General features: G+C 35.4%; 1 protein-coding gene across 4 annotated transcripts; it reads right to left on the bottom strand.

Moving 5' to 3' along the window:
* Window positions 1-3991: 3991 nt before the first annotated feature.
* LOC107823421 (vacuolar histidine transporter YPQ3) lies at window positions 3992-15096 on the bottom strand. 4 transcript variants are annotated; one of them, XM_016650062.2, is made up of 14 exons: window positions 14938-15096; window positions 13751-13950; window positions 12523-12565; window positions 11283-11309; window positions 11088-11180; window positions 8798-8961; window positions 8039-8204; window positions 7833-7958; window positions 6202-6321; window positions 5728-5748; window positions 5542-5600; window positions 5302-5392; window positions 5014-5104; window positions 3992-4219 (listed from the first exon to the last, which is right to left on the bottom strand). In XM_016650062.2, exons 2-13 carry the CDS (start codon window positions 13924-13926, stop codon window positions 5048-5050), a joined length of 1143 nt encoding a protein of 380 aa, XP_016505548.1. In that variant the 5' UTR covers window positions 13927-13950; window positions 14938-15096; the 3' UTR covers window positions 3992-4219; window positions 5014-5047. The 4 variants fall into 4 exon arrangements, with proteins under 4 accessions (XP_016505548.1, XP_016505554.1, XP_016505560.1 ...); XM_016650068.2 differs by having other exon boundaries at window positions 3992-4216; XM_075244918.1 differs by having other exon boundaries at window positions 4096-4226.
* Window positions 15097-15749: the final 653 nt, after the last annotated feature.

Below are 15749 nucleotides of genomic sequence, written 5' to 3'. Positions count from 1 at the left end.
TAATTCATATAGGTTCCCAGTGATTGAACAAAATTGTCTGAAGTTATTTGGGACTCTATACGTGTTGTTTATAGGAACGATTGATTGTTATGTGTTACGATTAATATAGTCGAGTCGATGTATGTCGTCAATTAGTTTCAGTCATTAATGGTAACAACTTGATCCGTGTTGTTTATTTCTACTGTGATCGTATTTGAATCCCATTAGGAACTGAATTGTATTTCCTATTGGTTTTGTTCAAAGTTGAATTAAAAGAACATCTAGGGGGTAGGTTATAATGGCAGTTCAGACTTTGAGCTTAAATGGATGCCATGTTCACTTAGTTCAGATGGTGGGCAGCATACGTATGGTCAGTTGTTTTGGATTAAAATAGTCTGACAGCACATGCTGTCAGATTATATTCCTGCTGCCCATACTTTGGTTAAATAAATAAGGGATTAGGACACTTTAACAACAAAAAGAGAGAGGGGCTGTCAGGGATTTCATGGGAGTCTTGTTATTTAAAATAAGTGAGTGGAAAAACAACAGGGAGGGGGAATTCTGAGTTGTCCAGCAGGCTGTAAAGTGCTGGGATTAGGCTATAAGAAGGGGGACCTTCCGTTAGAGGGGGGATTCTTTTTTGGAGCCTAAAAAGAGGAGATTCTTAGTTTGGAGAGAAAACAAGAAAACATAAAGTCTCAGAATATTGTAACCAAACACTGTCTGAAAATTACATAAGAGTTCAAGTTGGTCAAGCTGTCTTGGCCAATTGCTGTTGGTTGCCTGTTGAGTTGCTTGTGATTGTTGAACTGCTGGTGTTGTTACATTGAACACTCTGTTGTTTCTGCTGGTTCATTACTTTGTTTTCTGGGATTGTTTGTTTGGTGCTCGACCATCTATTGGTTTTCTTTGTTCTGGGAACTGTTGCTGGTTGTCTGTGGACTGTGGAAAACACTTGTGGTTGTTGGTTTGTTGCTGTGTTGTTGATGTGTATCTGCTGTTGCTGTGGTTTGCTGTGTACTACTCAGCTGATCATTTTCCTTCTTCTTTTGTTCCTCTATACCAGGTACACAAATATACTACCACTGTAACGTGAAAGGTTTGAGCATGAATGTAAAAGAGAGGATCTGCAGATGTTTATATACACATAGACTATTATGTTAGGTTTCATATAATGTATAATAGTTTACATTTTTGTTTTGGATACTGGAGATAGTCCTCATGCCTAATAAATGTCAATGTGGGTAGTTGAATGTTAGACTGTGTATATAGGTGGGTGATAAAAGTATGCCCAATGCAGTAGGTTGTATCTTAGATTTAGTTTAATGGTGTAGTATAAATCTGTAATGTATGCCAAGCATGAAAATCGTACACTACTAGTTAAGTTCTTTCCCTTCTGATAAACTGCTTCATATAACTGGTAAACCATGTTTTAAGACAAAGAACACAGAACTTGCAATCTCAACCTCACGAAGGTCGAGCCCAGGTTGAAACGGACCAAGCAGGCCGCATCGAACAAACAATGGCCCAGGTCTGGTCCATCACGCATGGGCTGGATTTGGGCCCTTAATTCTGCTCGGCTGACTGTGTACGTGGCCATGCTACTGATTTTGCGCAAGCACTCGGAATTCTGTTATAGATAACTTGCAAGCATGTAATTAACTAGGGCTATCTACTATTTTCAATTAGTAGAGACAAACGCAACAAGAAATGTAGTTGCTATAGGATATCCTTTTAAAATAAGGACGAGATGAGCCTCGACAAAAATAAAGAAAAACGCACAAATTGCGAGGCCCTCATTAAATGTATATATTGAAGCATTCAGTCCCTAAGGTGGGTCGTTTAGCAAATCTCACGACCTCCCGGAATAATAACGCGATAGCCTCTTTAAGCACGTATTTAATAATTTTACCTTCTTAAATTCGGGTGCACATTTATGTGACCCAAATCTAAATCTCAACGGAATCGAAATGTGTCTCTAATCACGGGTATATTGATTATGGCGTGGCCCGAGATGCATTTCCATGACGTTGTAAATTCCTTTTAATAATAAATGAGACGAGCCTCGACAAACAAAAATGTAGAAGCTGCGGGGCCCTCTAAATGTATATATATTAAAAATACTTAGAATCCGGGACATGCCGTTTAGCAAATTTTACGGCCTTTCCCAAAATAACAATACGTTAGTTGCTTTAGGTACGTCTTAATAATTTATTTTTCTTAATTCGGGTGCACATTTATGTGACCCAAATCTAAATCTCAACCGAGTCGAGATATGTCAGTAACCACGGGTGCATTGATGTAACGTGGTTCGAGATATGTTTTCATGACGTTGCAAGTCCTATAAAAATAACAGTGAATGATAAAAGCGGTTAAAAGTTAAAATTGGCACATTGGTTCATAATTGTATTTAAAATCAGATAAATAAGCCTAATATAATAGTTGAGCGACCGTGCTAGAACCACGGAACTCGGGAATGCCTAATACCTTCTCCCGGGTTAACAGAATTCCTTATCCGGATTTCTGGTACGCAGACTGTAATATAAAGTCATTCTTTTCCTCGATTCGGGATTAAAATTGGTGACTTGGGACACCCTAAATCTCCCAAGTGGCGACTCTGAAATAAATAAATAAATCCCCTTTCGATTGTCCTTAAATTGGAAAAAACTCTCTTGCGCCCTTGCGGGTGCGGAAAAAGGAGGTGTGACACTTATGAACTTTCCAAACCTTCAGATTGCCAACTTTCTACAAATAGAGTTAAATCATTCTAGGAACCTACAGATACAGATCTAGACATACGCCAAGGGATGAAATCACCATACGAACATACTAGAACAATCCAAACATGAATTCGAGGACGTTTATACAAAAGTCAAGCCTTGGTCAACTCTTACAACCTAAGCTTCCAACAGCGGAACTAAATGTTCTAATTCACTCCAAAACCTTCCCGAAATCAGACCAAACATCCTCGCAAGTCACAAAATAATACACAAACATAAAAGGAGCATCAAATAGGGGAATGGAGCTCAAATTCACAAATAACCGGCCGGATCGCTATAGTAATATTTAGTCTCTCCTTTCCAACACGAAAAAATACTTGGATAAGAATACCCTTTACTAAAGCATGAAAAAATTTCAAGAACGATTATTGGAGTTTGAACATTTATTAGTTGAAACTTCATGAATTGTTCTTGGAATTTGAAATGTGGAGTTCAAAATCCAGGATTAATTCATGGAATTTCAACATTAATTAGTTCGAAGTCCAGGAATAATTCATGGAGTTCAAACATTCAAAAGATAATATTACATTTTGTTTATAGCAAGGCTTGTTCGAACTCCACAACACATATGGGAGGTGCAAAAGAGGTACCATGAAAACTATTTCACGTATCGATTTCGTTGATTTTGCCTATTTAATAGTTAGACAATTATTATTATTTTATTCATGATACCTATTTCAAAACTTTATTACGAGATACCATGATTTGAAATAACCCTTTAACACTATTTCACCCATGATAACTATTTCAAACTCCATGAAAATTTAAGTTCAAACTCCATATCGTAGAAATGCACTCAATAGTCGTATATCTTAGTTTTGGTATTTCCCATGAAGTGAAAGTAAACGAACGCAAACAATTGCAAAAACGGTAACGTACATTCAGCAGCAAAGACTACTAAGGATCAGAATAGGATTCACTAATCCCCATAAAAATAAAAATAAAGGAAAAACAAAGGAATGAAGTGAGAAATTAGAATGCAAGAAATAAAGAAAGTAGGTTAAGAAGAAGAAGACGTACATACGTCAAGAAATATATAGGCACATTGTGGGGCTGGGGAAGAAGAAGAGTTACAGAAAAGTTGGAGAAGAAGCTTAGTAGAAGGGTTAAAAAAAAGTTAAACAAAAGGAGCATACTTTTGCACAACATTTTAAAAATGAGATAAAAGGTAAATACCAGCCTTAGTGGGGTACACCCCCTGCAAATTCTTATAATAAATGTAGCCAAAATTTCAGAACAATAGTCATTTTATTTGCATAACATAAAAACGTGTGGAAAAGCAGAAAAGGAAATCAGGGAACACAACTAACTCGATCAAATTGCTCAAATATTTAAAAGGGGATGTGGATAGACAATTATCAGCTGAAGATATCTTGGAGCTTTTCTTGTACAAATAACTGCAGCGTTTTGGCACTCCCTTGCCAATTCGGCAGCGTGCAAGGCATTCCGGATAGCAGCTACTGTGGCCTCACAAATTCAATGAGGTTACGGGATGATTAGACATGAAAACCAAGAGATATTCCTGTTTTCTTAGATTAGGAACTAAAATGAGAGCATCATAATACAAAACACAAATATTGTCCAGTGCAAATCTTTATGTTTTATTTAAGAGTTTGATCGCAGATACTATAAAAACGAGGAAGCTAATATATAGGTGTATGTCCACTTTGGTAAGTTCATATTAAGTAGGGACAGACAATCGTAGAGTTTCTTTTTTCTCTTGGCTGTGGTACATCTCAACATACCTTATAACATTAACTTGCAGTATAACATCTTATATAGATGACAAATCAATGCAAAAAGTATCTGTGGTGTCAGTAAAGCTTTGCTTGTGATCCCGCATATTCAGAAGTTCAGCCAGAATAATGACACGCAGATTCTTTAAGCCCCAAAAAAAGGAAGAAAGAAAAATAAGAAGTGTCCATCTTAAATTTGACAAGACAAATATCTATAGTACATGCATTCAAGTAGTATTTCATTTAAATTTATTAGCTAAAATACGCAATGCAGATACTGTCTCCGAAACACAGCAACTCCTGTTTGCAAATAACAGAGCATTTAGAACCTACCCTAAGAATACAAGTTCTTACCTCATGTTCTGATTCTGACATAAACATAAAAAATAAAACCCAAGGTGCAACCCAGCACTAACAATTACCACATACAGTGACAGCATAACAGAGGAAATGCCATAGTTATACAGAAGAAATGTTGCAGGAAAGTATACTGCGGGAGATGTAGGATAATTGCATACCAAAACATGTCTCATCAATGGATTCACTTATTCTTTAATCTGGCTGATCCCTTTGGGTCCAATACCGGAAGTACACGAACTGAATCAGTATCTAAATATGAAATTAAGGAAATTCAATCATAGTAATATATGTTGGAGAAGAAATGATCAACAGGATATGTTGGACAAGAAATTCAATCAAAGGAAATTCAAACTATCCTTTGCACTTTTTAGTAATATATGTTGGACAAGAAATGATCAACAGGATAAAATTATATTATAGAAATGAATTGTATATTGAAAGGATACAAATGTGTCAAGAAGTACACATCCTGCTGCATCCACCAGCCATGGTAGATTTGGTCCAATTTTTGACCAATCTAAGCTGCTAGCAAGTATGCTACAAAAGGGCAGGAAGACTTAAAGAAAAATATGGTGAAAGAAAAAGTTAAGAGAAAGATAAGATTCAGTGTGAGTGTGCGACTGAATAATACAAGTCGACTAATACATCCAAAGAGTGAAAGTCAGATGATGTCGGGATCTCCTCACCTTGCTACATATGTAGTATTCCCTAGCAGAGCAAATATGAACATTAGTGGATTAAGACCCTGCAAAGATTCACAGAAAATATTTTCGTAGTGAATATCATATTATTAGAAGAGACAAGCTCACAATTAATATTCTTTTTGGTAGTAAATTGGATAATTAAAACAAACCAGACAAATATATGGTTACCTCAACATTTCCCCTTCTAATCTGTAAAAGCAAATGGAGGGGGAGAAGGAACAAGAAAAATCAAGTTAGTATTGGACACTAAATTTACAATCCTGGCATCACTCTTATTTATTTCAAATAAGGTCATACATGTATAAGCAAATTTATGAAGGAACTATTTTTCTTGATGACGGTAGCATCAGGCCAGCTTGTGCACACCTAACTATTCCGTCTATGCTAGGATTTGAACTCCAAGGTTTGCACCCATTTAGTTGACCACTAGGCCAAATCCTTTGGGGCATTTATGAAGGAATATAAAGTTTTACCAATTCCATTTCAATTGCATAGGATTGCATAATATTGTTTTAGTTGCATTATGTGATCTGATTGAGTCTATATGCATTAATAGACAGTTCAGATGTTGTAGTCCTTATCGTCAATGCATTGGAACAGAATGACCACACTAAAATTATTAATGATTTTTAGATCACATACATTTAGGCAAATCTGGGGAAGGCGTCCACCCATGTAAATAGCTGCCATTCCCCAGCCAAGGAATGATCCAACTCCGCCGCTATTAGTTGTGGAGCTATTCACCATCAAGGTCATATTCACCTGTGACTCCCAATAAAAGTTCCCATCATGAATCACAAAAGAAGAAAGAGACAGATAGGCAAAGTCTTGAGTTTCAAGACTGTAATATTTGAAATGTCAAAATCTGCTTAGGATCAAAGCACAAACCACCTGTGTGTCACTAACTAAAATTGCATGTATTGAACATTCCTTAAATCTGTTTGGACTAAAGCGAATGATGCTGAGGACAATATTACAGAATTTCTGGAGTTGAAAGATTAGAAGAACGAAGAAAAAAGTCAGGGATATACTGGAAATACCATTTATTTATGCAATTTAAGGGTTATTTTGGATGGAATAGAACATCATGTGTTTCCAAGGCAGTAGTAGACTAGCCCAGTTGAAAAAATTTCAAAGGCAGCAGTAGACTAGTGCAGTTGAAAAGATCATCTTTGTCTTCCTCTTTTGTTATTTTGGTCTACAGATACCCTGATGAGCTTTATTAACTCCCTACACAGTTTAGAAGGATGCTCTTTTCTAAACTTGCCCATAGAGGAACTAAGAAGCACTGTCTTAGTGCTAAATGTGGAAGAAGAACATTGAGGCTGATCTTTTCTCAGAAAAGTCATGCTTAAGCTCATATTTAATCTTTTTGAAGGAACTTGGAATTCTTTTTTTTTTACGGAATTTGGATATTTATCCTTGAAGAAGTAACTTAAAATACGGGGAAATTGTTATACAGTAAAACTCACACCCAAACTTGCATTGGTAAATAACCTGATTCTCAAGCTAGTTTGGGTTGTGTGAATGTATGCACACTCACATATCGCCCATGAACATGATGCAGAAACCTAAAGTTAGGACAGAACGTAAGGTTAGAATTGATGTTGTATGCTGTATTTTCAGAAATGAGGACAATGTTTGGTTTTACTTTTCTATTCAAAGTTGTAATAGTTATACAATGTTTGGTTTACTTTTCTAAGCATGTATAGTTAATCCTTGTATAAAGAGTATACACCAATTTTGGTATAACTTTATAGTTTATACGACTATCAACATGGAATAACTAATTCATGTATAACTTATACATGGATAAAGCATCAAAAGGACAAAAGTGTCCTCGTCTTTTTTCTAGAAGCCTATGAAAGTCAAGCATCCAAGGTGTAAACTCATTGCTTTTTAGTTTAAAAAATAAACAAATATTTTAAATGATATCTTCCATATCCAATTTTAGTTCAATGAATCAAACACCCAACAAGAAATAATCTTTGCATTACTAATTCATGTAGTATTACTAATCCCTGCATTACTAATTCCTATATTATAATCCATGTATTGTCTGCTGACAAGAAGTTTGTGTTAAAAGAAGAAAAAAAAACTGGCTTAAGGGTACTTTGGAAACAGTATAATAATAATTAGCTAAAATTAACCAGTTGCAGAAAAAAAGTGTAAGGAAAGTTGACAAATTTTGGGAAAGATCAAAAGTGAAAAAGTAAGCTAATGCTTATGAAACATAAGAGTATATCATTACCAGGTCATACTAATCTTAATACCTGTTGAAGCTTTCTCCCCACTTGCAATACAATTCCACTTGTTGGTTTCTGTAGTCTCAGGTTATGTTTCATGCTATCTTGTTGTAGAACATTTACAGCAGAAAGGAACCATGTCACAATGGAAACCTGCAAAGGAGAGTAGAATATTAGATGCCCAAAAAGGAGAGAAATATTGCCAGCAATTTGAATATCATAGAAAAGCTCACCAAACACAACATGCGTTTTGTGTGTGGTGGAGGTGGAGAATTTGTGGCTCTGATTTCCTCAAGCAATGGCTCCTTAAAATTGAATTCTGCATCCAAAGGAGGGGTTTTGTGCGATGGAAAAGATCCAGCTGTAGGAGTATGACTCATTGATAGAGATCTTGCTGACCTGATAATTCATCAATGAGGGAGCTTCTAATAAAGAGGTATACAAATATATTTTATCATTGTGGGCAACTTAAGTAAAAGTCTGACTGTTATGTGCTTTACTGCTTTAACATAAGTAGGCTATATAAGAATGGAGTTTTAATTGTCAAATATGATGCAGTGCATTGAGAATGATTCAACTGAAAACCAGCAAAGAAGCATCAAATCTCTGTAACTAGGTCATTATGGACGAACATGCAAAGTATGTAAAGTCTAGTACAAGAAACAGTAAGCAATTACTATGTGATTTTTCAAACCGGAGGTTTATGAATTTTTTGTACCTTCTGAAAGTGGTTATCATACCTTCCTGACATAAGAAAATAACAAAGGCAGACTTTACATTCTTAATTAAATAGGAAAATATAGTTGGTTGGACTCTATTTGCAACTCAGTTATAAGCTTATCAGGAGCTGTTTTTTGTTTTGGACTCCAAATGTTTCAAAGAAGAGAAACCAACTAAAGAGAATAGCTCTTAAATATGCTATGGCAATATAATATTCACATTCACATAACAGATCAGGCTGTTTGAAAGGCTTCTGGAGAGCAATCACCCACATGTAGTATAAATCTCCTCCAGAGGACACAATAGGAGTGCGACCAGGAAGAGAAATTGGTGAGCTTTGAGAAAATCCAGATGTCGAAGACATTCTTCTGCTCTTTGACTCATCTACTCCATGATTATGCACACTTATCTTCTCGAAGTCCCCACTCTCACTAACCTTGCATTCAACATTGAGAAGACAAGCATCATCCAAAAGTAATCTTAGCATAATCTAAGAACAGAAAAATCTCTGCATAGCAGGTACACTAAAAGAACAAAAAACATAAATTTAATGCTTATTATAAGGTTATTCCAAAAGTTCCAAGAATCCAAACTAAGACAAAAGGTTAACTTGTAAAACTAGTATTTAGTTAGTTTGCTATGATTGAATAGTTAGCTGAAATAAGCCTCAAAACTGCACTCATATATCTCTTTGAGTAAGTGCACTAGTAGTCGGAAACAGTCTCTCTGCCCTTCTAGGGTAGGGGTAAGGCTGCGTACATCCTACCCTTCCCAGACCCCACTTGTGGGATTATACTGGGTTGTTGTTGTTGTTGTAAGTGCACCAGTAGCCCATGAACTTTAATTGGCTAACACTCTGACCCTTTAACTATTTTTAGGAGCAAAATTGACCTTCAACTTAGTCCGAACACTTACATTAGATTCAATAAAAATTATCTAATATATAGAATTATTTAAAGACATTTAAGAATTTAATAAGATGTTGATAAAATTTCTTCCTACTGCATTTCCTTGAATTCAACATGCTTTAAAACATACTTAACTAAAAGATAAGATTTATTCTCTTCATCTTATTTAGTTTGCATCCAAAACATTCTTAAATTAACAATTCTCAACAAAATTTAATGGAAACCAAAGAAGCGGTATGATTACTGTGCTTCAACAGTTCAGGGTCATCCTTGCTCCTAAAAATATTTAAAAGGTTATATTTCTTTTAGAAGTAGTTAAAGGTTTAAATCACTAACCCCCTTACCACTACATATTAATCAATTCTTAGCTACAGAAGCAGTTTCCTAAGGTGTCAAAAGGCCTCAGGAAAAGCTAAGTGGCACATCTTGTGGCTTTTAACTTCCTTTGGAACTCTTATTAACTGTTTAAGTTTGAAGTGTGAAATTAAAAAGATACTGAGATGGGTCATACTGCAATACCGCATTGTGGGTTAGGTAGTGTGATACATAATAGAGCCACTAGTAAAGATTGGGAAATTAAAAATGCTTGACCTTGTTGGTTATAAACTTAAAGGTCGCTGCTTTGAAGCCAAAAAAGATGCCAATGCTGGATGATATTGAAGCCATAACTAACTATTCTTTCCTTTTCAGTTTTAGAAGATAATTTTGTACTTGTTTGTTGAGTCTGAATAATCCTTTAGTCAACAGTTGCTAAAAACTGGTGAACTGACCTTCTCTATGACATTCCACTTAACAAGTTTCAGTTTCTAAGATTCCAAATATGCATTTTGATTGGCTTGTCTATTGCCTTCTTGTCATCATTTGCTTTGTGTTGTTAGTCCATTACTTCATATAGCATCTTAAATAAAGTTCAATTTCTTATAACTTTGCGTGCAAAGGTAATTCTAGTGGAAAAAGCTAGCTACATCTTTTGTCAAGTTCATGCGATCAGAGAAAGAACACCAACCGGGCCACAACATTGGATGGTAGTGTCAGATGACTTTGGACTGGCTAATAAACTTAAGGAAGTTGGTTCAGGAGGAAGGGTAAAGCCACTTGCTCCCTGATTGGCTCGCCATGGTATATGTTAGTGCTTCACTGTGCAGAAACGAAACAACAACAATAATAACTACGCCTTAACTGCCAAACAAGTTTGGGCCGGCTATATCAATTCTTACTGTCCAAGTCACTCCATTTAAGCTTATCTCAGCTAATATTAATTAAAATAAAATGTACTAGAAGTTCTTTATATTTTAGACAGGCATATAAATCTCTAGATTGTAATAATACTAGAGAAATTTGGGAGCATGGATAACTAGGTTGCAGAACATATTGCTTCAAACATGTTCTTGGGAATAATAAAGAGAATCATTCCCTATATCTCTTCTTTCTCCTCTCTTTACACCTTTAACAACTAAATAAGTAATCTCCACCAAATACACAGCTATTTTCTTCATGACAGCCATAATAAAAGCATTATTTTATATGTTTTATTAACTCAGGAGTAGCAACCTTCTGACTTGGAAAAGAAACAAGCAATCCACAGACAGAGATAAAAAGGAAAGAAAATATTTAACATATTGGCATTATAAGAAGCAAGAAAGAAATTCCTTACTTCATGCCATCTTCTGTTGGATTCTAGTCGCGGATAGATATGGGCATAATACAATGTTTGTGAAGTGAGAATAAGTGTTGTCACCGTGTACAGCTGCCGTATATAAAAGTAGAATTTTATTCTGTCAAAGACTTGCATAGAATAATTTTACACGAGAACCAAAGAGATCAGTTTAGACTACAGAAAATTTGTTACCATTGCCATGTAGTACTGGGTTGGAAGCTGTAAGGAAAAAGTATCAGTTAGCTTACAACATCATATTTCTGGTTAACATGCAGCACATTCCACTATCTAGAAATTGTCACAGAGAGAGCACACGAGAAGAGAGGAGAGAGAGAGAGACCCAAATCTCTTATTGACTCAGGCAAATTTGAAGCACTTACTACTCCAAAGGGATTACATAAACAACATTTCATTTCTCGTATTGGTAACCCAATGAAGATATATAATAAGGTTAAAACTGCCACAAGATAAACGAGCTTACATTTATACTTAACATTAGCCAGTTAGATCCTCCAAAAGTCAAACTAATCAAGGGCGTCTAGTTCCTAACGTACAAACACTAAAGAGAAATATGAGAAAACAAAATCAATTTCAAAGTGTAACAATCTGCTAATATGAGAAATAAATGTTGTGAATCTGCTTTAATAATATGAGAAAACACTCAAATCTGCTTTAATAAGAGTTAGCATGTGAATCCAGAAAATTTACCATAATTAGTCTATTGCGTGAATCTGTACCCTTTTCAGCTCACCACAAAGCTACATTTGTATTGGTAGATCAACTTTGGCATCCAGAAAACAATGAGATTGAGTAAGCATTTTCATATTTGCTACCAGGATTACAATGAAGAAACTGTTTTTGACCTTTCTATTCTGTTGTATTAATTTGTTAATTCGTCCAACCTTGTTAAGTTGTTGCAGAAGTTGTATTGACACTGATTCATCTGCTAATAAAGCTCACACTGCAAGTTGTGAGGCCGTATTCTATTGAGCCAATACCTTTACACAAATTAAATCACAAGCATGCCAACAAAAAGAAAGAGCACAATCTGTAGTTTCTTTAGTGCTAAAGGATGAAGCAGTGAGTGAAACTATAATAATGGAACCACATCTTCAACCCTATGCCTTTGTGCCAAGAAAAGAAGTCAATAATCCAACTTCATTGATACTATGCCGCATTACTTCAATATCAAATCCCCGATTAATTTAGAAGAAAGAAATTGTTTTCTCGAATTTGTTTAGACATAGAAGTACAGGCCTGAACAGAACGGCATACAAGCACAAAGGATGAAGGCACATCTATTTTAAATACGGTAACATCCACGTGAAGCTCATAGTTTCAGTGAAAATATATGGAGAGGCGGAAGTGAGAAGTATGAATTAAGTTCAAATGCAATGGATTTCTGCAGCCTGGAAGCAAATGAATGACGTACCGTGGCTGGTTCTAGCATGCAACCAAAAAGGTTGAAAAGATCCCTGCAGAGAAAATAAAAGGGGAATTTATATTTAGAACTAGTATCTCTGAGTATCAGAATATAAAAAATGATTGGAAGGTGGTGTATCATTTTTTTGTTTTTACATTTCACAATTGTACGAAGAACCTGAAGCACTGATAACATTTAATGAACTTACTTGTATTGTACTCTACTAGTTTATCAATGAAAAAAGGTAAAAGAAAATATTACCTACTTTGAGTTCAGATGAGAAGTTTATTCCTATTACTCATATCTATTATAAAGGAAAAAGCAAAAAATATAAAGTGCCTGATCAGTCACATAAATCCTGCCATCATCTGTATCAGCTTGGCACAATGGATTGATTCAATGTCAAATTCCACTAAAGGATAAGGAGAAAAAATACTCTCTACCAATAGTCATTTTCCCAAAAAATATCACAAAGACCTCTATAGAAAATGAGTGTGAAAGGGCATTGGAAACCAACATTTCCAGTTTAACAAAAAACAAAACAAAAAAAATAAATTAAATAAAATAAAATATTGATCTGCTTGTACAGAATAACAGCTATCAACACATGCACACCCCTTGGAATCTTTCAGGGGAAGAAGGAATATATAGCATGTCAAAGTAGTGGAAGGTTTCCTTTCTTATTGATTTTACCAAAAGGGAAGATAGAAATTAAACGAAATGCAAAGAGGACTATATGCTAAAGGACTGGATAATGAACAGAGGATGGAAGCGCACAATATTCATAAATTTCAAATTTGAGAAGAAACTTTCATGGTTTGAAGGCCAGAACTAATGAGAGCATTAATATGCAAAAAAGCAAATTTCAGTTACTAGTATTGATCTAAACAATGAACCACTCAAGACTCCTCAATACAAATACCTACAAGATTTTCTATAACCTAGAAGAGACAGAAAAACCAAAACTAGCAAGCAGAATTGTAACTAACCATTAGAGAAACTAATGTCTAGAAAAGTCAGTTAGAAACTAATATAAATACGAAGCTTTGTAGTTTGTACTAATTGAAAGCAGTCTTTTACTGATCTGCATTCAAGAAGGCTTCACAAATATGTTGGGGATAGATGTTCAAAGTTCATACTGCAGAAGTGTAACACCTGAGAGATGTAGGGATTAAGAGCTCCATAGCATAATATAGCAAAAGTGCATGGCCACTGCAGAAAACATTCTGCTACTCACCCAACAATCCAAGCGAAGAGGAAAAAGAGAGAGAGGCCCTCAGTGGATTTCTGCTTGTAATTAGTAATGATTTGGGGTATCTCTGCAACCCCCCAACTCACAACACTAATCAATCCCAACGCCAATGAGACTGTAGCCATTGAAGACGAACTTCCCAGGTTTAACATTTCACCCATAAACAGAGAGTTTCACTCGTGTACCTACACACCACATATTTACATATGTAGTACACTGTCATAAAACTGATACAACTAAATACTATTAACTTTCTAGCTATAACCACCAAGAGCAAAATGCTTTATTTCTTTTATATAAATCCATGAATAAAGAAAAATTAAGAACTGTTTTACACACTTGCTCCAATTTATATGATAATATTTCCTTATTAAACCATTTAAGAAAGAATGACACATTTTTATATTTGATAACAATTTAACTTTAAACAACACTAAAATACTATGAAATGTTTAATACCACAAGTTTCAAAAGTCATATAACCACACAAATGTTATGGCATGTTTAAGACCCCAAGTTTCAAAAGTTTCTTCCTCGTTCCCTTTCGTGTGAATTCCCCAACGGCGAATTCAAAACTTGTGGGGCCATTTTGATTCTATATATGCGAGCACCTGACATCTATGAGTGTTCCCCCATCCAGTTACAGCGTTCCTTTCTATTGGGCCTAAAATCTCTATTTTTGCTAATATTTCATGTGCTTCTATTTATGGTGCTTATGGAGCTACATTGCAACATTGCTTCTATATCTTTGTTTCTTTCTTAAAGTTCGTGTCAACTCAAACTCTCTCACATAAATTGGAACTCAGAGAATAATAATCTATATGAAAATACATTAGCATAAACCTATGCTATGAAAGCTAGAAACAAATTCTTATCAATTAGCGTAAAGACCGAAATCATGATAGTATAAAGTAAGAAAATATTAATAATATTTAGGAACCTCTTTATAGTTATTTGTATATTCCAATTCAGAAAAGAAAAAATCAAGTGACGTACACGCACAGAAGGGAAAGGAATAATATCCATCATTTATTAGAATTGGAGGTGAAAGAAGTTTCATACATGCACATGTGCTTGGTTTACGACAATACTTAAAAGAATGTAGATATTGAGAATGATAAGCTAAAAAAGTTACAGTGATAATGCTAGTCTAAGAGTACATGTGAACTCACGCAGGCATGTGGCAACGACAATGGGAAGGAGAGTAATGAGTAGTGTGTAAAGAGAGAGAAGAGAGAATGGGTGGTGGTGGTTTTTGCTGGTTTGCTGGAGTTTAGCGTTCGGCGTTATGGTGAGCTTGAGTTGGCGTAACGAGAAGGACGTCTTTGGCCAAGCTCACCGATTTTAAACATTTTGATTTAACCCTGCTCCACCTAAGCACGGCAAGTGGGCCGGGCAGACCCACATAGTTTATGGATCTGGGCTAGGAGCCCTTAAGGGATTGGGAGGGGCTCAAGTTTTCTGACTAACGTCTGGCCCAAATTTTGGCCCACCCGGCGGATCAACCGCATGAGGGGGTGATTGACAAGAATGTCAGTCTCATAACAGATGGTCTTTAAATACTGTCTTCAATTTTGAATCTATTTAAAAATAACCCCCAGATATGCGCACGCAATTATTGCTCTTAAGTAACTTTTGTCATATTTGTAAAATTTATGTTATATTTATGTCATGTCTCGGGGTTGGATGTAACACGATACCCGGTGCCTAATTATATATGACCGAGCGAATCAACTGGCTGACTGAATCAACATGTGATATCATAACATACCGAATGCGGAAGATAAACTAACACATGCTAATACATTGAAAGTCTGAATGATATAAATCAAGTGCAAAAACACTAATTTCTGCAACATATCTGTAGCCAACAATACTTAACATGAAAAGCATATGACTCTGCCTAACTGTTACTCTAGTCTATGAAACCTCTAATGAAGTACTGAGAATATTGACTGTTTGTTAATACTGAAAGCTGTAAAGT

Source organism: Nicotiana tabacum, chromosome 22 (assembly GCF_000715075.1).
Source record: "Nicotiana tabacum cultivar K326 chromosome 22, ASM71507v2, whole genome shotgun sequence".
Lineage (NCBI taxonomy): Eukaryota > Viridiplantae > Streptophyta > Magnoliopsida > Solanales > Solanaceae > Nicotiana > Nicotiana tabacum.
Note: the sequence above shows the minus strand (reverse complement) of the source record. Positions and strands in the feature narration are given on the sequence as shown.

Coding starts and splice junctions, on each gene's coding strand:
- LOC107823421 (XM_016650062.2), bottom strand. CDS start 13,926: ATGGGTGAAATGTTAAACCTGGGAAGTTCGTCTTCAATGGCTACAGTC. Junction 7,959..8,038: donor CAAAACGCATGTTGTGTTTG/GTGAGCTTTTCT, acceptor TCTCCTTTGCAG/GTTTCCATTGTGACATGGTT. Junction 5,749..6,201: donor TTCCCCAGATTTGCCTAAAT/GTATGTGATCTA, acceptor TTGCTTTTACAG/ATTAGAAGGGGAAATGTTGA.